Source organism: Girardinichthys multiradiatus, chromosome 6 (genome assembly GCF_021462225.1).
Source record: "Girardinichthys multiradiatus isolate DD_20200921_A chromosome 6, DD_fGirMul_XY1, whole genome shotgun sequence".
Taxonomy (NCBI): domain Eukaryota; kingdom Metazoa; phylum Chordata; class Actinopteri; order Cyprinodontiformes; family Goodeidae; genus Girardinichthys; species Girardinichthys multiradiatus.
In genome coordinates this window covers 47,094,641-47,118,917 of record NC_061799.1, presented here as the reverse complement: position 1 = coordinate 47,118,917, position 24,277 = coordinate 47,094,641, and the positions used below count along the sequence as shown (strand labels likewise).

The window sequence follows — 24,277 nt, the reverse complement described above, 5'->3', positions numbered from 1 at the left end:
TTCAGGGTCAGTTTAGATCTTCAGTATTCAGACATTGAGAATCCAAACAGAAACAAACCTGCTGTTCTAAATCTCTGACATCATCTTAAACACTTGAGCAAATTTATGGTAAAACATGTCGGAGTCTTAAATGCTTTGGTTAAAGTTGAAACCAGCAAGGATTCCTGCTGAGTTTGTGCTGAGCTGTATGTTGGTGTGTGAATGACGGGACGTGGAAGATGATCTTTGGACGAGGAACTGAGCTAAAAATTCAAAACAGTAAGAAAATTTATATTTATTAAACACAAGTGAGACAGAGTGAACAACACAACATTAACATCATAAAAAGCTGCTTTATGCAACACTAAGCACATATACGTTCGTATTCAAATGAAATTAATTATTTAAATGTAAGAATGAATCACTTGATTCTTGGAGGCATCCAGTAATAAAATTTCTGTTCTTTATGCCTATGCAAATAAAACAATAAATGAAGTTAATATCAAGTTATCGTCCAGAAAAATGTTTGGCTCACCTTAACTAAAGTCTCTTAACTAAATCAGATTCCGGTTCAAAAATAAAGAATATTCTTAAGAACTCTGGATTTTAAACTCCAATAAATCTATACTAAATCCTTCAGAACCAACCTGAAACGGTGAAGACCTAAAGGTTGTTCCATAGTTTTTGCTGATAGCCGACTGACTGTGTGAATACAAACAGCTACAAACTGCTGTTTGGATCTGGAGTCCGGGTCACCGTGTCGCAACGTAAGTTAGATTCAGATCCGTTTTGTCGGTTCCACAAACATTTAGGATTTTTACACAGAGACTGTAGAGTCTGGGTTCTGTTAGAGAACATAAAGCTTTATTTAAAAATGTGCTTTGACTTTAAATTAGGAAAAACATTATAACAACAGAACAAACCTGATGTTTATCTCAAAGAAACCAAAAACAAGCAAAAAAACCATGTCAACTCTTGATAAATAATGGAATAATCCAAGTAAATCTCCGAACCTCCAAATGATAAATGATTGATTTCTAGTGAACAGAACCGTCAAACATATCTAAAAACCATACCAAGTGTTTGGCTTTCACGTGAATCTGAGTTTGAACAACAATCAGAATTTTATTTCAAATAAATGTTCTAGGTTCTGGAGGAAAGGTTCCTGTTTCACTTCTCAAAATGATCAAATCAGATCATCAGACAGACGCTGGTTCTGCCATAAACAATTAAAGAACCAATGGTGTTTTTGTCCAACACCGGATCGTTGTGTGACACAGAGCGGAATCGTTAAACTCCTGTTTGGACCTGGAACAGACCTTTTAGTGGAGAAAAGTGAGTCAACATTAACATTCATCATTAATTTAACTTTATTTTGGAGGAATTTTCCTAAACAACAAAACGCACATTTATTCAACACATGCTTCAAATCTTCAGTTATTGTAAAATAAACAGTAAATGTTGAAGCTATAGAATCAGATAGTTCAGAAACATTAAACCCAGATACTAATCCTGATTTTAGGTCCAGTTTAAACACTGGAACATATTTCATGGGTGAACTAGTTTTTGTTACTGGTTCCGCTCCAGTGTGAATAACAACAATTTTAAACTCCTGTTTGGATCTGGAGTCAAACTGCTTGTTTCATCCAGTAAGTTGATTTCCAACATTTTAATGATGTTAAATAGTGTTGTAAAAAAACAAAGTTAAGAAAATAACAGTTGTTTTTCATGATCAAAAAACTGTTCTCTTAATATCCAAGAATATTGTTTCAGACTAACATCATCTTCTAATACATGACAGAAAAACCTTTTACAGATGTTATATCCAATAATCTACTAACAGATCCTTTAACTGCTTTATTTTAATTTTAACATAACATTTTCTGGTTATCTGTTGGTTTTAGGGTTTATGTGTTCAGAAATCTTTCGCACCAAAGTTAACCATCAAATCAAGGGAAAAAGTAATAATTTACTTGAATATTCACTGATATCATAAATACCTTAGGCTAGACAAGAATATTATGGTCTTTAAAAGATGCACATACTCTGCTCATCAAAGCCTTAAGGTTTAATTTGTATCCTCAAATGTTCCAGCAGTTATAGTTTTGGTCCAAGTAATTGTGTGACAACAACAGGAGGCAGAAAGCTGATCTTTGGAAAAGGAATTAAACTTACGGCAGAAAGCAGCGAGTAAGAAAAAATGTCTAATTTATCAGTAAATTATAACTTTTTGACACCAAATATTTTGTCTCAGTGTGAAACGTTTGAGCAGAAGCAAACTTTTTCCGAAAAATCCAGTTTCACAAGAAAATCAGTTTACGTTTAGTGGATGAAATCTGTTCAAACACCATTTTCTGTCCATGAAAGTGACGCACTTTGCTGATGATGTGATTGTATTTGACTGTGTTTATGTCTTGTTTTACCTAAACACCAACCTGACATAGACTCATGGTGATCCCTTTAGTTCAATATTTATTAATTCATTTGAGGATAAATTATTCATTTAGGCTTTTGATTTTAATATATATATAATATTTGATCAAAAATATAAAGTTTTCTATTATTTTACTACATAAATTGTGCCACTTGGTACAAACACACAATAATAAATAAACTTCCAGACACGTTGTCCCTAAATGCATCATTCTCTGTTAAACATGTTGGACGCTTTGTAGGATTGGAGATTAAATGCTGCAGTTTTAGCTTAGAGCTCAAACACAGTGTGACTGAGACTGGAAACTGGAAAATCATGTTTGGGAGGGGAACCAAACTGGTCGTTGAGAAGCGTGAGTAGATATTAGTTTTAAAGCTGGTTTTAATGATGAGCATAAAGTTGTAAGGCCTTAAAGTGCAGAATAATAACTCAGGCAGTTAATATTCAAAGACATACAGTCAGTATGTTGTTGATTTATTCCTGACAGATTTAAGCTGAATAACTGACTGAATAAATGACCCAAACCTAAAGTTTGAACCCGAGAGCTCGTTCATCCTCAGAGTTACTGTCAGAGTCGTTCCTGCTGTGTGAATAATTATGGAAGTAAACTCATCTTTGGTTCTGGTACCAAACTGGTGGTTCAGACAAGTAAGTTGTAATGCTGTTTACACGACAAATCATCTAGACTTTATCTTACCTGTAATACACTCAGGTGATTAGGTCAAAGGTAAAAAGGTAAAGTTTTAAAGAAAGACTGGAACTCGACCTTTAACCTTATGGTGGTGTGACTGGATTAAGAACAAATGTTTTTCCAATATGGAGTCTTGTATATATTGATTTGATTAAAATAACGCAGTTTCATTCACAATTTGGCATTAAAAAAATTATTATTGAACTTTAGAGCAGCTGATCAGTTTATTATGATGGGTCTCTGAACATCATAATAAACAACTTTGGTTCTTGTGCCAAAGTGATCATTCGGACATGTATGTTTTTATTCTGCTGTTCAAAAAAAATATTTACAACTTAACCCTAACCATAATTATTGGACTATGATGTCACATTTTGTTTGAATATACATTTAGTTTAATGAAACACAGTAATTATTTTTCAAATAACCAGAAGAAACAAGTAGATATGTTCAAAAGTTAAATTATATGGATATGTAGCCTGTGGTTCCTGTCAGGGATCCAAGTTTATGCTGATGACTGTCTGACTGTGTGTCTGAATATGGAAACGCAAAATTCATTCTTGGTTCTGGTACCAAACTGATGGTTGAATCAAGTGAGTTTTTTATTATTTCAAACAAATATATATTTAGTTTAACTCTTATAAAGAAGTTTCAATGCGATTAAACTCAAAATCATAGTACAGACCAAAATGTTGTCCTAAATATTTAGAAACTCTTGTGGTCATTTCTGAGTTTTTTTGTTTGCTTAGGTTTATACAATAAGAGTAAAATAGTTCATTCATTATGCATAATTATGTAGTTTATAGTTTAATGTAGTTTATAACATTTAACCAAAACATATTTCATCGTAATTTAATGACAGCTAATATTAATCTGCAGAGAAAACCCAGTAAATGAACCTGAAGACATATTTCTATTTATTTGGTTCATTTCTTTATATGAGAATTTATATTTCTAAGATGGATTTCATGGATCAGTTTATGTCGTCACCTTGTCTGCTGTGTGAATACCGTTAGCAACACGAAGCTCTTGTTTGGTTCTGGTACCAAACTAATTGTTGAATCAAGTAAGTTTTTTAATTCATTTATGAGAAAAAATTTTTACTTTTGTCAATGAGGAATATTTCTCCTCTGATCGCTGTGTTGAAAGAGTTTCTCCAGAGTTTAAATGCTTTTTTGTAGTCTCATTGGAGGCGACTGGTACCGGATCAGAACACATCAAACTAAAGTTTTACTCCTGTTTGTACTTTAGTTTCAGCAAACAGAAGATTTTACATCAGTTTTGCTCCTGTAATCACTTTATTTTTACAACGTTTGGGTTCAGCTCTAGGGGTTAAAATGTTCTCCAGGTTTCTGTAGTTGAGGTTCTGACTGTGTGAAGGGATACTCAAACGACAAACTCATCTTTGGTTCTGGCATGAAACTGATGGTGGAACCAAGTAAGCAAACAGATTAACTTTAAGAATGTCTGGTTTCATTGAGGTTTCTACTGTTGGTACCGGGTCAGAACCGATTAGCCATAGTTAGTTATCTCTATGATCATCATGGAATCTTTTTTAAACCGGACCCACAGTGTGGCTGGTTCTGCGGCAGGATGGAAGCTGCTCTTTGGAAAAGGGTCCAATCTGGTGATAATAAGCAGTGAGTATGAAAAGTTTCAAATTTAAAGACCTTTAGACAGACCTGAGAAAATAACTTAAAGTTAATTATGAATCACATTTTATCATTTGAAGGATAAAACCTCAAAGCAGCCTGATGAGTTTAACTTTAGTTTAGACATTAAGTCCAAATCACTGCGAATGATGCGAGTTTTATCACAGGTCAGAAATGGGAGAATCGTTTTAAAGCAGTCAATTAGTTTGGTCCTAAAAAAGGAGCAAAATCTGATTATTCTGATAAAAAGTGATATGTTTCCATGGAGACCGCGAGTACCTTTTGTAAGTGTTAATGTTTTTTTGAGTTTTAGATGAACTGTTAAACATTTAGCTGTAAAAACTGAGCTGGAGTTATTGCTCAGGTCAGATGAAGTGTGTGACTGCTTCAGGATCCAGCTGGAAAATTTTCTTTGGAGAAGGAACCAAACTGATTGTAGCGAGCAGTGAGTTCACTTTAATGTTTTATTATAAACCTTTAAATCAGTTTGGTTTCATAAAATCATACAGTAGTTGTAATATTTAAGGGAAACCTCAGAGACTGAAATCACATCGGTTTAGATCAAAATTAATCTGAAAACAATGAAGTTCCATCTTGAATTCATGTCCATTTAATTTAAACATGTCGCATATATTAAAATATTTATATTCTGCAGCTCACATTACAAAAACATCCTTCCCATCATCTATGAACCAGATCAGATCAGAAATAAAAAAATTTTTTTAATTCTGGTGTTTCTGTTGAATTGTTGAGTTTTGGTTGAGTCGGTTTCCAGAGTGTGAATGATGGAGTGAAAGTCCGCTTTGGTTCTGGAACAACTCTACACATAGAAACCAGTAAGACCAGCAGATTCATGATATTTAATCATTTCATTAAAACCATAACCAGGATTCTAATTAGTTTTAATATTTAACGCAGGTTCTTGAAATCAGATCCTGTCAGTAATATTCCTGTTACTCTTATTCTGAGATGAAATGTTAGTGGATCAGATTTAGATTGAAGAGAAGATTATTTTTTCTCAAGGATAAACACTAAACTCAGATTTAACAGAAAATATTAAAACTTGATTCACTGAGTAGGAAACAAAACCGGTTCTCTGAACCATCTTGAAAGTGTAACCGTTATAAACACTTCAGCAATTAAACCCTGTAAAATTTGTAAAAATGCTCATTGTACATAAATTATAGTGTTGTATGTATTTATATCAAATTCTTAATATTATTTATCTTTATTTAAATTTGAATCATCTCATATTCTTACATTGTGGTCATAGAGTTGAAACACAGCGATAGTTACTTGTAGTACTTTTTATGAATCATGTGAATCATCAGTTTAAATGAACTCAGCATGGTTGGAGGTATTAGTTCAGAAACCCACGTTCAGCTGCTCTGATGGTTAACGTTGGCATGCGTCTCACTGGGTGAATGATGGGACCAGAAGACTGATGTTTGGACGAGGAACTGAGCTTAAAATACACAAAAGTAAGATTAATAAACATTAAACAACACAAACCAGATCTTCAATAATCATTTTAAACAAAAATCACCAGATAAACAACTAAACGGTTCAACAGTGATAGATAAAATGTTTCACTATTTAAGAATTCATCATTTATTCTCAGATTTTCAACTAATACATGAAAAAGCCCAAACCACCTTTAAAGTTGCTACATACAAGTTATTGGTCAGTCATCCTGAACTGTGTGACTACGGCTGATTACCAGAAACTCCTGTTTGGTTCTGGAGTCAAACTCTCCATCTACAGCAGTGAGTAAAAAATAATATATTATCTTTTAAAAAACTACATTAGATGCTGTTTCCATCTGCTTTAAACCTTAGTACAAAAAGATTTATACTTTTATGGCATTTTAGAGTAAAAAACATATTCACATCATCTGCGTACGGTTTGACTTTGACTTAATGACGTACGTTTTTATATGCATTTATTCTGATTTTATCAAACAGAGAGAAAAGTTCTTAGTGGGGACCAGACGTTAAATGTTTGGAGGTTTTTGAGATGATAATGTGAGCTGTGTGAATGATGCTGCAAGAAAAATCATCTTTGGCAAAGGAGTCAAACTTTTCATCGAGCCCAGTAAGAATTTCACAATTATTGTTAATAATTATGTGACATTTGAGTTTGTAAAGCTTCATGATAAACCCTACAGAAAAAATGACGTAAGTGAAACAATGACTAAATAGTTACTAAAGTCAGTCAGTCAGTCAGTCATTTTCTACCGCTTATTCCATAGTGGGTCATGGGGGAGCTGGTGCCTATCTCCAGCAGTCTATGGGCGAGAGGCAGGGTAGTTACTAAAGTCTCTTAACTAAATCAGATTCCAGCTCAAAATTAGGAATAATTTTAAGAACTCTGGACTTTAAACCCCAATAAATCTAAACTAAATCCTTCAGAACCAACCCGAACAGGCAACGAACTAAAGGGTTTTCCATAGTTTTTGTTTGTGGCTGACTGACTGTGTGAATAGAAACAACAACAAACTGACGTTTGGATCAGGAGTCGAAGTCACCGTGATGCAACGTAAGTTAGATTTAGTTTCGTAAATATTTAGAATTTTTAAACAGAGACTGGAGTCTTGGTTCTGTTAGAGAACATAAAGCTTTATTTAAAAATGTAATTTCAATGTAAATTAGGAGAAAACATCATCACAACTGAACTAACCTGATGTTTATCTCAAAGAACTCCTGGTAAATAAGGGAATAATCCAAGTAAATCTCAGAACATCCAAATTATAAATGATTGATTTCTAGTGAACAGAACCGTCAATTTGAAAACCATAACAATAGTTTTGGTTTCACACGAACCTGAGTTTGAACAACAATCAATATTTTATTTAGAATAAATGTTCCAGATTCTAGAGGAAAAGCTCCTGTTTCACGTCTCAAAATGATCAAATCAGATCATCGGACAGACGCTGGTTCTACCATAAACAATTAAAGAACCATGGGTGTTTTTGTCCAACGCCGGATCGTTGTGTGACACAGACCGGAGTCACTAAACTCCTGTTTGGATCCGGAACAGACCTTTTAGTGGAGAAAAGTGAGTCAACATGATATAGAAACGTTTTTAGTTTTCTTTGTTATTCTTCTTACAGCAGCAGTTCGTTTGTTCTTTAAAAAGAAAATAAATCTCCATCATATTCAGATCCTCACATTTATTCAACATGCTTGCAGGATGAGAACAAACAACGGTTTAAAACCACCAAATTAAGCAAAGAGACAGAATATTAAAAACATTTCTAATTTACTGGACGACCCCTTTCCCCTTTTTGACACTAACAGGTTAGTGATATGTGCTTCTATGTCCCTGAATCGTGGCTCAATTTCAGGTTTAATATCCAACAAACTGGAAACAACATTCAAAATGAACCTGAGAATGTTTTTATTTCCATATAAATCAAGGATCAGGAGTTTTCATCACAACCAGAGTTGGAAATGATTAAATTCATGTTCTTCATTAAAATTAGCAAATCAAAAATGGATGTAAATCCATATAAATAATGTTGTTGAAAACATTCTTTATTGTTTTATATAATAATCTTTTTACTCACATTTAAAATAAGCTGATTTTATGTGGATTGTTTGATAAAGAATTGAAGGTTTTTGTCCAACGTCGGATTGTTGTGTGACACAAACTGGAGTCGGTAAACTCCTGTTTGGACCTGGAACCAAAGTTTTATTGGAGAAAAGTGAGTCAGCGTCAACATTCATCATTAATTGAACGTATGGCTTTCATTTTTGCAGGAGTTTGATGAATAATAAACCAACATAAGTGAAAGAAATAGTTACATTTTGAAGCTGAAAGATCAGATAGTTCAGAAACATAAAACCCAGATATTGGTGCTGATTTTAGTCCAGTTTACACACTGGAACATATTTCAGGACTGAATGGGTTCTTGTTGCTGGTTCCGCTCCAGTGTGAACAAGTCAAACTGCTTGTTGCATCCAGTGAGTTGATTTCCAATATTTTAATAATGTTGAATAATCTTGTTATAAAAGAACCAATAAAATCTAAATTATTTACATTATAGATGATTTTATGATCAGAAAGCAAGATTGTTCTCTTAACATCCAAGAAAAATATTTCAAACTAACAAATTTTAGGTTGTTTAAAAAAAATACCTAAATTGTTCCTTTAATTTGTTTGACAATTATTCACTTCAGATTCATATTAATTAAATTTTGACCTGAATATTAAACAGTTTTAGGAGAAATCCAAACAGAGTTAAAAAGTATTTTAATTATGAAAAAGACAACTTAACAGAAAATGTTTTAAACTCTGTAAGGATTTTTAAGATTTTATTCAACATAAATATGTTATTTAATTAAGCACAAAAAGATTGAGTTATGGTTTTCCTTTTTGTAATGACCCAGTTGGTTGTGGTAATCCCAGCGAGAGCTCTACTCCTCCTGGTTGGGTTCTGATCCAATAATGCTGACTAGAACATGTAAGTTAAGACTAATGTTGCTTTAGATAGAGTATTTTACTAAAACCATCTGGCTTTAGGGAAGAAAATCTAATTTACACAGATCAGATCAAAAACTGTCTTTAAAGTTTTGTTTGGTTCTGTTTATGTTTTATTTGAATGACCCGAAGTCTGCTTGGTACCAATGGTTTAAACACAACAAACCCAGTTTTTCCTGGTCTTTACTATAATTGTTGTCTTTATTGGACTTGAAGGAAAAATCCTGATAAGGAAATAAAAGTCTTGGTTCTAAGGTCCAATATAAAAAAAACCCAAACAGAACTTTTTCTTCCACAAAGCTACAAACTAATGTTGAGCTTTAAAGTTTTACAGAAACAATGAGAACATGAAATGGTCTATAAGATGAGGTCAGTCAAGAAAACCTCAACCTGTTTCTGATGTTCTGAATGAGTTGAAGCTAGTTGGTTTTGGTCAAACCGATTCAGAACCACTGAACCAGTTAGACCTGGGTTCCTGTGCCTGATGGATAAAGGTTTACTGAGACGTGTTGTGACTCGGAACAACACAGCAGGAGACCAAACACCCGTCATGTTGATATTTTTACAGGCTGGATGTTCATGACTTCTCCTTCTGTGTGTTTCAGAGCAAGAAGTTGACCCGCAGTACTACAAACTAGGTTCTGATGAGAGTGAGACCAAGGTTTGTCTGGCAACAGGATTTACGAGACACAATGCAACCAAGGACAACATGCCGGATGGAACAGAGGCCAGTCAGATAACAAAAGACGGAAAACCAACAGGTGTCTACAACCAGGTGGCATTTCTAGAAAGTGACCGAAAATGTGGAGGTGAGCCTGAAGGAGTTGAACCTTCCAGCAGTTACAGACATGACATAGTTTCCAGGTATAATTACCAAAATAAAACTAATGATCAGCTGTTGTGTTTGTTTAACAGACAACAGCATAGTAAAGTCACAAGAGCCGTGTATCTCCACTCTAGAACCAGGTACGTGTGGAACCTGACTGAACCTGCCTCTGTGTGTTTTAAAGTGTTTTCATCTTGGTTTAATTGTCCTGTTGCTGCTGTTTGCAGATGAGATGGTGAACCTGGCCTCTTTGACCATCTTCGGCCTGAGAGTGATCTTCATGAAGACTGTTGTCTTCAATGTCCTGATGACGCTGCGGCTGTGGATCAGTCAGTGTGAGTACCAAACCTCAGGACTCACAAACACACAAACATGACCTTCAAAAATCCAGATTATCCAACGTTAATGAGGAAAACATTACAGAAAATAATTCAGTCTTCATTTTAAAAGCCTTAGAAGCTCGTCACAACGAAGGCTTTTATTCTGAAAGTACTGCAGGAAGCTCTGAGCTCAACTTTTAGAAACCCAACTTAGAAAACAAAAAACCAAACAATCCCAGAAACTTTCATCATGATGAGAGAAAACTGGTGCCAAAATCTGCTGGTCATTTATTTACCTGTTTCTGGGTTTTCTGACCCTGTTCTGATTCAGAGAGAATAGTTCTATAATTAAAAAAGTATGAAGACTACAGACAGACGTGGAGTCAGATGGAACCAGAATCGACCCGTTAGTTTTTGAGCTCCGTTGAATTTTTCAGTTTCTCCTAATTTACTCTATTTACTTTATTTATTCATGGGACAAAGATGCATTAAAATAGGACGTTGTTGAACATTTAAGCAGAATTCAGGTCCAGCTGCTGGACTCACAGACCTCAGAACGTTCTGGTCCATTCGTATCTGGTCTCATCAGTGATAAACATCATCTGGTATGAAATGAGCTGAACCTAGAAAACCTCAGAGGAAAACTAAAAGCTGGATTCGGGTTTGGAGACGATTTACTGAAGGACTCATGAAGACAGAATTTTATGCATCCAAACGGGTCAGTTTGACCCGATCATCTGGACCTCTGATGTGGAGACATGTCCAGGTGATTGTCCCAGTTATTATCTGAACTGTTTGTTGTTAACATCAGCAGAACGTTTAAGATGCTGAATAATTCAGCTTTAGATGTTTCTCCTCAGTGATTCAGAGTCAGTGTCTTCAGGTTCACGTTTTGTTGAATAAAACTGTTTCAAATCTGATCAATTAATGATTTTCCTGTTTGTTTTTTAGAAACTGGTCAAAATGAAGAAACCCTCCTGGATGGACCTGGTTCTGGATGAAGCAGAGCTGGAGGAGCTTCGTTCTCTGTAGATAAAACATGTTCAGAAGATCCTGTTAATAACATGATGAGAGCTAATATGAAGTTATTGTGTGAACATTACTTTTAAAATCTGTTCCTGATGAATGAATTATTGTTTCCTTCCTGTTGGTGTAAATATTACAGTTAGAATATCTATCAGAAAAATATCTTCTGTTTTCATGAGTGAAACTTCCTGTTTGACTGAAAATAAAAATCTCAAACCAAACAGAGACGTGATGGTTTTACTTTCTGCCCCAATGAGGAACAAAAAACCACCAGCAGCTTTAAACTGATTGTTGATGCATCCACTACATTCAATTTACATTTTTGAGCAAATGAATATTTTCCCGGCTACATGCTGCGGGAATATGTGGACAGGCACATACAGCATATACCGCCATCTTCAATAAATGAGTTATTATTGAACAGTTCATTTATTCCAGTAACTCCATCGCTGAGTGAAACATATTATATAGATCATTTAGTCACAGACGGATGTTTTAAGCCTTTATTTCTGCTAATTATGATGATTTTCTGTTTCCAGCCAATAAAAACGCAGCGTTTAAGTTTAGAAAATTAAATCAGACCAATAAAAACATTTTAATACAGAATTATGGGTATGTTCAATACCTGTTTAAAAGTTTTTTTCTAAAGGTTCTGACAAACGGACCTCATCAGAACCAGGTTCTAATTTACTCAGTATGAGTTTATATGTGTTTAGTTTGAGCCCAGAGACCTAAACTCCAGTTTACCTTTGAAAAATGAAAATATTTCAAATGAACCTTAAAGTTAAACCTGTTTGGCATCTTTTACAGAAAATGTATCTTTAGTTATGGATCACATTTCAAACCACAGCAGAAATATTACCACAGAAAACTTATAAAGACAAACATTAACATACAGTAGAAACATAAAGAAAGAAGCAAGAATAAGTTTATTAAAGACTATCATCTTTATCCACTTTAGATATTTTCAAAAACAATCAATAAATCAATGAGTTTTTTCTGAGGTGAAGAGAAGAGTTAGATTCTAAAGGAAAGACGGGTTGGGATCCTCAGAAGTTTCTGTGAAACCAGAAGGATTTTAAATGATTTTATCAGGCCTGGACCTGGAGATGAAGTGATCTCTGCATCGGTGCTGCCCGTCAGTCCATGTGGGATCTTCTAGGAGTTATTTGGACACTATTAGGCGGTTAAACACTTAAACGTGACCTTAATAACAGGATGGAAACAAACAGCATTAAGGCAACATATCCAACAAGTTATCATGTGTTCTGATTCCTTTTTATTGGGCTTCCAGGTTTACTGGTTAGTAACTGAGTCAAAGATGAATTCAAGATCATTTTTATCAGGTTTAGAGCCCAAATTCACAGGGAAACCGCTCACTCATCTAATTTAGAGATGGACAAGAGTTTAAAAGGCATCTGTGGAAATCCACCCACTGAACCTACATGTGATGGTGCTTCATGCAGATGAAACCGTCTGCAGGATTGTTTCTGAACAGTCCCAAACAGAAGTGAAACTCTCACCTCTCTGAAAGCAAACAGTTTAATAAGGTGAGAAACAGTCAGAGGAGCAGCTGTTCAGTAAAGGTTAGAAACGTGGAGCTCCTTCTGGTTAACAGAGGATAGAAACATCCAGACTCCAGTGTTCTTCTCAAGGAGGCAGTAGATGGGATGAAACGACATCAGGATGAAGAAATAAAAAAAAAACAGTTGAACATATAGCAAATACAACAGGCCTGAAATACCCAATAATATGTCTGTTATAACAGATGCAGCATGGTCACACGTACAGGTCCAAAGTCTGACCGCTGGTCCGATCCTAGCTACTTACAGCGGTCCTTCATGGGGAGTGGTGGAGCAGATTGCTTGTGTTCTGGCAAGGCAGCAGGTTCATTGGTTCGAATCCCACAGACTGTCACTCTGGGTCCCTGAGCCAGACCTTCAGAAAGCTCCCTGGGTGCTGCAGCCCTCTGCTCCCAGAGGGAGGGATTAAATGCAGAGGACACATTTCATTATAATGTAATATATAATAATATCAAGACCATACCTGTTCTGATGACACAGAACTGTTGATCCTTTGGTTTACATTCAGAACATGTTCTCCATTCTTCATTCAGCTCCTTCTGTGACTTTAGGTAAGCTGAGCTGAATGTTTTATTACCAGATCGGAGCGGTCAGTGATTTGATCCTGCAGCTGCCCTCAGTCAGGGTTCTCTGAAGAAAAAAGTTCAGATCATTATTATTTTAATATTAACACCAAACCTTAATAATTAAAGACACTTCAGCTTCATCATCAGGAAAGTCGGACCATAAATCTCTAAGAATAACTAAACAGACAGGTCCAAGCTTAAATGGAAACAGGAGCTTCTGATCCATCCATCCATCCATCTACCATCCATCCATCCATCCATCCATCCATCCATCCATCCATCTACCATCCATCCATCCATCCATCCATCCATCCATCTACCATCCATCCATCTACCATCCATCCATCCATCCATCCATCCATCTACCATCCATCCATCCATCCATCCATCCATCCATCCATCTACCATCCATCCATCCATCCATCCATCCATCCATCCATCCATCCATCCATCTACCATCCATCCATCCATCCATCCATCCATCCATCCATCTACCATCCATCCATCCATCCATCCATCCATCCATCCATCTACCATCCATCCATCTACCATCCATCCATCCATCCATCCATCCATCTACCATCCATCCATCCATCCATCCATCCATCCATCTACCATCCATCCATCCATCTACCATCCATCCATCCATCCATCCATCCATCCATCCATCCATCCATCCATCCATCCATCCATCCATCTACCATCCATCCATCCATCCATCCATCCATCCATCCATCTACCATCCATCCATCCATCCATCCATCCATCCATCCATCCATCCATCTACCATCCATCTATCCATCCATCCATCCATCCATCCATCCATCCATCCATCCATCCTGGTTGTGATGATTTTATTTTCTGACTTTTGGTAACACCACTTTGGTCCAGTCAGAAATAAAAAAAAACCTCAAAGCTCTGGATAACCGTCCTGCCTACGTTGTGACCTTCACCAAATATGGATCTTGACCAGAAGAACCAGATCCTGGCTACAGTATCAGTATCAACTTATTTTTGTCCCCATATAAAAAGTTTCCTTGCAGCCTGTGGTGAAAAACATCAAAAACACAGACACAGTTACTGTACAACAATGAAGTGTGGTTTCCCTACACAACCTGTTACTCCATGACCTCCATGATCTCAGAGAAACGGAAGAAAGTGAACGGATGGGTCCTTAATAATAGTAATAATAGTACATTTTATTTATAAGTGCCTTTCAAAACACCCCAGGGACAACAAAATTAATATTACACACAGAATAAAATTGGACAATACGATTTTAGAAAATTTTCCATCTAAAACAGGTGGCTTTTGAGTCTGGACCTGAACAGAAGGAGAGTCGACACACAAAATTGTTGGTGCCCCTCGGTTAATGAAAGAAAAACCCACAATGGTCACAGAAATAACTTGAATCTGACAAAGGTAATAATGAATGAAAAGTTAATGAAAAGGAACAAATGAAAGTCAGACATTTTTTTTCAAACATGTTTCAACTGAATTATTTAAAAAAATAAACTCATGAAACAGGCCTGGACAACAATGATGGTACCTTAACTTAATATTTTGTTGCACAACCTTTTGAGGCAATCGCTGCAATCAAATGATTCCTATAACTGTCAATGAGACTTCTGGACCTCTCAGCAGGTATTCTGGACCACTCCTCGTGAGCAAACTGCTCCAGTTGTCTCAGGTTTGAAGGGAGCCTTTTCCAGACAACATGTTTCAGCTCCTACCAAAGATGCTCAATAGGATTTAGGTCAGAGCTCATAGAAGGTCACTTCAGAATAGTCCAATGTTTTCCTCTTAGCCATTCTTGGTGTTTCTAGCTGTGTGTTTTGGGTCATTATCCTGTTGAAAGACCCATGACCTGCAACTGAGACCAAGCTTTCTGACACTAGGCAGCACATTTCTCTCTAGAATCCCTTGATAGTCTTGAGATTTCATTATACCCTGAACAGATTCAAGACACCCTGAGCCAGATGCAGCAAAGCAGCCCCAGAACATAACAGAACCTCCTCCATGTTTCACAGTAGGGACAGTATTCTTCTCTTCATAAGCTTCATTTTTCCATCTGTGAACATAGAGCTGATGTGCCTTGCTAAAAAGTTTAATTTTTGTCTCATCTGTCTGTAGGACATTCTCCCAGAAGCTTTGTGGCTTGTCAACATGTAGTTTGGTAAATTCCAGTCTAGCTTTTTATGATTGTTTTCAACAATGGTCTCCTTCGTCGTCTCCCATTAAGTCCACTTTGCCTCAAACAACATCGGATGGTGCGATCTGACACTGATGTTTGTTGAGCTTGAAGTTCACCTTTAACCTCTTTAGAAGTTTCTCTGAGCTCTTTTGTTACCCTTCGTATTATCCGTCTCTTTGTTTTGTCATCAATGTTCCTCCTGCAGCCACGTCCAGGGAGGTTGGCTACAGCCCCATGGATCTTAGATTTCTGAATAATATGTGCAGCTGTAATCACAGGAACATGAAGCTGCTTGGAGATGGTCTTATAACCTTTACCTTTAACCTGCTTTTCTATAATTTTCTTTCTAATCTCCTGAGACTCTTTCCTTCCCTTCCTCTGGTCCATGTTGAGTCTGGTACCATGTTACCAAACAGCACAGTGACTTCCTGTAGCCCTATATATAGACCCACTGACTGATTACAGGAATGTAGACACCTGTGATGCTAATTAATGGACACACCTTGATTTAAAATGTCCCTTTGGTCACATTATTTTCAGGGCTACCATCATTTATGTCCAGGCCTGTTTCATGAGTTTATTTTTTAAAATAATTCTGTTGAAGCATGTTTGAAAAGCAACATCTGACTTTCATTTGTTCATTTTCATAAACTTTTTATTCATTATTACCTTTGTCACATTCACGTTATTTCTGTGACCATTGTGGGTTTTTCTTTCATTAACCGAGGGGTACCAACAATGTTGTCCACGTGTGTATATTTCCAATGTCTGGTGGGAGTGAAGACCAGAGTTAGTGCTAAGGTGACCAGAGGGTCCAGTCAGGTGGATGGAGAAGGATGTCCTGAGGCAGCGCCCCTAAAAATAATAAGGGGTGAGATTGTGGACCATCCTAAAGGTATGCAGGAGATTTTTTAATTTATGTGACGTGTGCAGGTAAATTCTGGCCCATTTCAAGCTTATAGGGAGATTTGTGAGGGAGACCAAAGATTAGAAGGTTAGGACAGAGCCCTGGAGCACACCTGATGTAACGGGGAAGCGATCAGATCTGAAGGACTTCTGACATATGAGTGAAACCGGTCAAGACGGGTGTTTCTGATGTTTGTGGAAGATGACCTATGAAGAAGGAGGTATTGATCTGCAGTCACACCAGGGAAGGAGAATAGGGAACAGACCAGACTCTGCTGCCATGATCAGATCATTGGTGCCTGCTGACTGCTTTTAGGACAGTATAACTGCTCAGTTGTAGATAAATCTTATGAACAGTGGGTTATGTAAACTAAGCCAGATATTCAGAGAAGCTTCTCCACACGTTTCTGAGAAGGAATCTGTCTGAGGACAGTGTTATGAGTCCTGGCCGTCCGCGACCCTGGAGCATGTGATGAAGGTGAACTGTCTGTAACCTGCATGCCTAGTAAGACGCTGTGGTGATGAGCGATTTCTTTCTCCCTGCACCATGTGAGAGCTTGCAGCAGCTTGTGGTGGTCAGGACGGTCTGATTAACACTCTGTGACTGGTTCCTTCTGTCCAGGACAAACTAAGGATAAACATTTCAGATTCAAATCTGCTTTCTTCTCACAGAACCAAAGACACCTTTAACAATGCGACAGCAGGCTTTGGGGTTATCTCTGTGTTGCCTTATGATGAACATTTCCAGGGTGAACAGCCTCTAGCTGGATGACTGCTGGACAAGGACACAACTGATGAAATTTACTGAATTATTTTGGCTGTATTTTCATGGTCTTCCTAGAGATTGGCTCAAATATGTGAAGGCCTCTTGCAGCTTTTTACTGATTGCCAGAAACATAAAACTTTTTACCTAATCATTGCTCTTCTCACACACCTGAATTTCCCTACTGAGGATCAATAAAGGATCTGTTTTCTTTTTATTCTAGTTTGACAATTAGAAAAACTCCTAATGTATGCTATCTATGTTTGAATTGAGACAGCAAAGATGTCCAACAATGAGACGTTTATGGAGCAAATGACTAAAACATTTCTTAGAAAAATGTTTCAGTTAACACTTGGCGGGTTCATGTGAGGAGTTTATCAGCTGATGTTCTCAGATCTGATTGGTTATCAGTAAAAACCTCCTAATCAAACGTTCTTTCAGCTCAAAACTCTTCACACCTCAGATTCCAGTGAGATGCTGCAGAATCAAACTGGATTTGTCGATTTTCAGTAATTTTTTGGCCTGAAACAAACTGAAATGGGTGATTAATTAAAAGACTGATTTGTAATCAGTGTTTGCGATCAGCAGAGCGGCTCAAACTGGAGCGAGCAGCAATTGTTTCTGTGGTTTCCTGTTTGTTCTGCTGCAAAACCTGCAGCACAAAGATGAGAAGGTGTGTATTCCAACACAACTGTGTTAAGCAATAATGCATGAAAACAGGTCATTTTAACCACACTAAATGACATTATGTGTTGAAAACAATGATACAGTTGGTGATACGTTCATCAGACAGGTGAGACTCTGCAAACCAGTCAGCTTCTGCCTCAGTGACTTTTGGAGAGAAGGAAAATATGCATGAAAATGTTCTTATTATAATAAAAGGCAACAAACAGAAGAAAGAAATAAAAGTGGTAAAAGAAAGATGACAGATAATATAAAAGAAATAACTAATAATAACCGTAAAGCGAGCAAACAAACATCTTAAGGAAATCATCTGCAGAGAAAATCAAAAATAAAAACTTTATTTCAGCCGGAGATTCACCTTCAGACGGAGGAACTGTCAATATTAAATCTCCCTCTTTCCTTCTCTCTTGAAAAGTGTTGAAGCAAATGAAGAAGAACTCTGTTTTCTTAAATATTAATGAGGATAATAGATTATATTCATTGGTCCCAAGCAGCAAATTAAGACCAGAACAAGAATCTCCTGGAAAATGTTGATCCTGCTTCAGAAACTTTATTCAAACTTCTCTGATCTTTGGGAAACAAGGCAGGACAACTAAACCCCGAGGACCAAAATAAAGGTCTAGATGGAGTCCAAACTCTAATCTTGTACAAAACTGTGCAGCACCGTGCTGTCATGGTTGTCTGTTTGGTGTTTAACTGGTTCTGATAACAGAATCCATGAAATAACCCGTCTCTGTAAAGTCAGAAATAGTGCAGAAGAAGAAAATGTTTTAAGGGAATATCATGTATTAAGGTCATGGATCCACTGTGACTCATGAAACACTAAAGTTAGGATCTGCAGAGATTTTAGTCAATTAAATGATAGAAAAAATGAAATCTTAAAACATTTAACACCATAAGTATTTGGAGATTTATAAAATGTGGTCATTATCATTATTGTTCAGGTTAAAAATCAGCATTTTTTTAATGTTGAGTTTGAGGCAGAGTTCATTGGTTCTGTTTTTGTAATTTTGTGGATTTGAACCTGAAAAAAAGAGAACCATTAAACCAAAGCTTTTCTTCATGTGAGAGAAAACCAGATTATAACTGTGTGCTTTCTTGACTCACACCTTTCTTCTGAAAACATGTTCAAGTCCTCAGTCTAGTACCAAACTTTACCTCCATCGAGCCTCTCTGAGGTGATCTCCATCATCTGTCCCATCCAGGAGGGTCTGGAAAATGTGAGCTGCTTTAAATTTATCAAACCACATACTGAGCCACCATCCTGTACCAAAGAAGTTCATTATTGTGAAGTAGAAGTAAGTAGAGATAAATATCTGAAAAGTATGGTGTGCATTATCCAGACCCCTTTACTCTAAACCCCCCAAATAAAAATGCAGTAAGTTACATTCAGATGTTATAGAATTATAAAGTGTTAAATATTCTGAGTCTGACTGTAGATGATCTGTTTCTAGCCTCAGAGGATCTTCACAGAACATTAGAGAACAATCAGTGTGGTGAAGACCAAGGAACACAGCATTACAGGTCTTTAAGAAAGTTCTGGAGAAGTTTAATTTCGAGTTCGGTTCTACAACAATATCCCAGAGTTTTGTTCAGTCCATCATCTGAACATGGAGAGAGGATAGACCACCTGCAGACCTATCAAGACATGGAGGTCCACCTAAACTGACAGGCTGGGCAAGGAGAGTATTAATCAGACAAGCAGCCAAGAGGCCCACGGTAACTCTGGAGGAGCTGCAGAGATCAACAGTCCAGGTGGGACGATCTGTCCACCGGACAACTACTAGTGTTAGACTCCACATCCATCTGATCTTTATGGAAGAGTTACAAGAAGAAAGTTGAAGTAAGTCCTGTTTGCCATGAAGGAGAAACAGAAAACATATAGAAGACTGATTTTTTGTGGTCCACAGTCCTGATATGTGAAGGAAAACTAACACATTCTGAACATGTGGTGATGGCAGCATCATGCTGTGGGGATGATTTTCTTCAGTAGAAACATGGAAGCTGGTCAGACTTGATTTGAAGATGAATGGAGCTAAATACAAATAAATCCTTTTAGAGGCGTCAGAAGTTTAAGATTACATTAAGAACTTCACTGTCATGTTCTGAGTATCTTCTGGGTTGAGGTTTCTACTCCATGGGCTCGCTCCAACACCATGAAAAACATATTGTCATAATTAATCACAAATAAGCACAAAACATCACATTATAACTCCACAGATAACACCACAGACTACTTAGAAGCTAAAAATCTATAATTAATTTAAATTAAGTTGGCAAAACAAAACAAAAAAACAAAACTAAAATCTCAGTGAATTACATTCATGAACTTCATGACATGTGAAAAGGTTCACTGGGTGTGAATACTTTTGTTAACCTCTGTTACTCTTTGAAAGAAGAAGAATATCCACCTCTATGCAGACGATGCCGTATTTTATGATAAGGTTTTCTTTCAGTTTACAAACTGCCTGTGATATCCTTTGTTTAGCCTACTGCCTGTTTCACCATGTTGCTTCTAACGAGAACGTCACGTTCGTTAACACATTCACTCATTTCCTTCCTAAAACATCTTTATTCAGCCTCAGAAAAAATAATGTGGCATTTACACATCAGAAGATGTCACTGAATTTTACTAATTATTATAATAATGACAATATGAAAAGCTTTAAAACACATAAACGGAACCAAAAATAGTGTGATTTGTTGAACAGGTCAGAGGTCAACCAGGTTCCCGGAAAGAAGCTTTTAGAATTTCATGGACCATCTCCTCCTGAGTTCTGTGAAAGCGATAGTTTGATGAAACATCGGGTCTCCTTCATAGTTGACTGCATCCAATGGAAACGAGCAGTTTCATCCTCATCCCAGTTAATCGCTGGACAGTGTTGGACATTTTCCACAACTGCTGGATCCAGTTAACATCCGAAGTGGGAGCCTGGTACCCACATCCAGAGGTCAGAGACTGCAGGGAGTGTTACACCTTGGATGGGTTATGAATCAAGCTATGAATCAATTTTAAAAGATGTTTTTCTTTAATCAGATTAAATCATGTTTGCCTGATCAGAACCCAGAGATGGACGGGTCCGGCTGTTTTACCTCTGAGGTTATTTTATTTTTAGAATGTTTTATGTTTGGTGCTTTTTTGATTGTTGATTAAAATAATTTGAGGCCAGAATTTGTCCCAGTCGAGGGTGTAGAGCTGCTCAGTGTTCTGACCCATAAACGCCTTATATTCTGATCTTGGTGACATTTCTGGCAGGTGACTGATCAACCCGACACATGAAGGAGCCGCGCTCCACTTCCTGGTAGAGACTCAGGAGTTCAGATGTGAGACGATGAATCATGTTGATCTGATGATGAATGTGTTTCATCACTTCCTGCTGACAGACTGAATGGAAAGAAGAGGAACCACAGAGTAACACACAGGTGTGTGTGTGTGTGTGTGTGTGTGTGTGTTAGATCCACAGATACACCTCTGCCCACTTCCACTCCACCTGTTTTCCATTGGCAGAGTTCTGATCATTCATTGCTTCATTATTTTAAGGTTATTTCACACAAAACAAGTTTGTATATTTAAAGAAAATATTCAGCGTATTTATTTTATAATGCAGGTGTCACATAACTATGATTCTTTATAAATCCTTGTTTTAACAAGAAAAATCTGCTCTTCACACTTTATAATCATAAAGAAATAAAACAGCCTTTCTGATGTTTGATGAGGGGATCCGTGAAAATCCAACTAAACAATGACCTTCTCATTGCCATGGCGACAGCGCCTAGACTGATTCTTATTGGTCGTGTTATTAAAGCATCACCTCACAGTATTACAGGTAATGGCTGCATGTTCCTGTAGAGAAGCTGAAGTAAAACCATCAATAACTTTCAATGAATTATTTCCTTAGAAGTATCTGATGTTCTGCTTTCATTTTATCATAATCAGCTCACTTTGATTATAAAACTACAGTTATAAAATTAAAATTGAACTGGATCTAAAAGAGACTGAATGATTGGACTGGGTTGAATCCAATCATTAATTAATCTGAACTGAACCTGGACTAATATGAACTCTAACTTGTTGTAGTCTGATGTCATGTAAAACATTGAGTTGTTTTTTATGTCGATATAATCATGTTTAACGTGTTGCTACATGAAGAAGCTTGACTTGGCTACCAACAAGAATCAGGAGGAATAAAGGTTTGGGATCCGCTGAGCTTCTAATCGACTGACATTAGACCAGAACTTTCCTCTTATTCTTTAACTTTTCAGCTTCACAATGTTCACCAAGGTTTGGGGTTTGGTATCAAACAGTCATCAGTTTCATAAAGGTTGCTGTTATAGCCTCCAGATACAGTCGGGGTCAGAAGGAAAGTAAGCTCCCTTTAGAGGGTTTATTAGTTTTTACAGGTCATGTTTCATAATTCAGGTTTACCAACTTTTGGCCTCATATTTTATCCATTAAATAATGATCGTGTCGAGTCTGGTTGTGTACATTTGAGCTTAGATTTAAATGAACCCAATGTAGATCAGGTCATTTATACTTTAAAATTGGAGAACTGAAAGAGGGTGTACTTTCTTTCAATGGTGGTAAAAACTTACATAAGATAACCAAAGTTAAACCTGGAGGGGCAGCCGGACCAAAACCAAAAGAATCAAATGAAATAAACCTGGATGGACCAGATGAGTTGAAAGTGGCAGAAGAGACCAGGGGGTCCACTGGGAGGAGTAATTACTTTATGGGTGTAAGGTGCTAATAGATAACAGCTGAGTGAGGAGCTGAGCAAGAGACAACTGGGCAAAACTAATGGGAGGGCAGGTCAGAGGGTCATCCAGTAGCCTAACCCAGTAGATCATCCAGTAGATCTTCTGGGAAGAAGTAAAGAGGTGGTGTGGTAAATGTTTTCCTCCTAAATGGAGATCAAAGTGTTTGCTGGAAGGACGAGTTTAGAGACGACCAATCAGAGGCATCAACTGTAATTATTAACTGCTGATAATATAAATGTGCAACACTGAAATCTAAACCATGTGATCGTTCCTGAATGGTTGACCGCTACACCTGACAAGCTACTGAAATGTATTTTTGTATTAAAATTCTTTCCATATCATTAAAATCTTAGTCTGACATCAATTAATCTGTTTTACTGAGAAGAGCCATAGTTACTAATTTATAGAAAAGGAAAGATGGGAAAACATTAAAAATCGATTTATTCTTTGAATCGCAATCTTGAAAATGTAGTGATTATATTGAAACCAGTGACTTATAGAACCACTAATTATCCAATGAGTTATTGTTACATGTCAACGATTAATTCAGTAAAGCAACAAAACATACCATAAAAAAACAAACTCTTAATACGTTAGTATTAAAGAGAAATACTTCAGGGAAGTGAGAATGAACCTTCATAGTATTACTGGTTGATGATCTGCTGTAGATCAACGTTTCTCCATCTGGAACATCTACGCCTGGAACCGTAAACTCAAGCTCTGATGTTTCTCTGAACTTTAAGGAAATTTTCAAGAGGAACAATGAACTATAAGTGGAGGAGGACCACTGAGGTCTGGCAGGTTCTGACACCTAAAAACCTTAATCATGGAACAGGTGGGCTTCGTCCCAACTGTTGGGTCTGTTTTCTTTCTTGGAACCAACCTGGTTTTTGCTCCAGGTTCTGGCAGCTCTCTGCTGACTCTCAGCTTTGGCTTCAACAGTTGTTCTAGTGGCCCAGGGAGGTCGCTCTGAAGCAGGGAGGCTGTTGGTTCTGTGGTGTAGTCCAGATGTCTTGGTGGTGCCTCTCTCTGTATTCGGAGAACTTTTGGGTTTGTACAAACAACTAATTTAGCTGGATAAGCTGAGTTGTCTCCATGGCAACTGCACAAAAACAAAACAGACAAAGCTTGCTGGAACTTGATTGGACAACAAACAAAAACAAAAACGTACCTTGAATGAAACAAATCAACCCTGTTTGTGGTCGGATCAGGCCCAACATGTAGGGTCGGCTCAGTATTATTTTCATTGCTGGTTCTGTGTCTCACCAGTTGGTCGGTCCATCATTCTCACCGTTCGACTGATTCCTTCAGCAGACTCAGAACTGGACACACAGTAGGGTCCAAGCCTGGGATTCGATTTTTAAACCCTGAGGTTCATGTTTTCAGAAAAGTCCAAAACAAACAATAAAAACT

The 24,277-nt window shown here is 37.0% G+C and overlaps 1 long non-coding RNA gene and 1 gene segment (V, D, J or C); one reads left to right on the top strand and one right to left on the bottom strand.

Annotated features, from left to right (window-relative positions):
* Nucleotides 1-11,631, top strand: part of LOC124869349 — a 47,754-nt gene extending 36,123 nt beyond the window's left edge. Inside the window, 4 exon segments of the C gene segment in view lie at nucleotides 9,844-10,047; nucleotides 10,154-10,204; nucleotides 10,292-10,399; nucleotides 11,336-11,631. Coding sequence covers nucleotides 9,844-10,047; nucleotides 10,154-10,204; nucleotides 10,292-10,399; nucleotides 11,336-11,337 — 365 coding nt within the window.
* Nucleotides 11,632-12,837: 1,206 nt separating this feature from the next.
* On the bottom strand, nucleotides 12,838-24,045 carry LOC124869354. Its single transcript, XR_007038563.1, has 4 exons — nucleotides 23,748-24,045; nucleotides 13,457-13,623; nucleotides 13,241-13,379; nucleotides 12,838-13,056 (listed from the first exon to the last, which is right to left on the bottom strand). It is a non-coding gene; the product is annotated as an uncharacterized LOC124869354 (long non-coding RNA).
* Nucleotides 24,046-24,277: the final 232 nt, after the last annotated feature.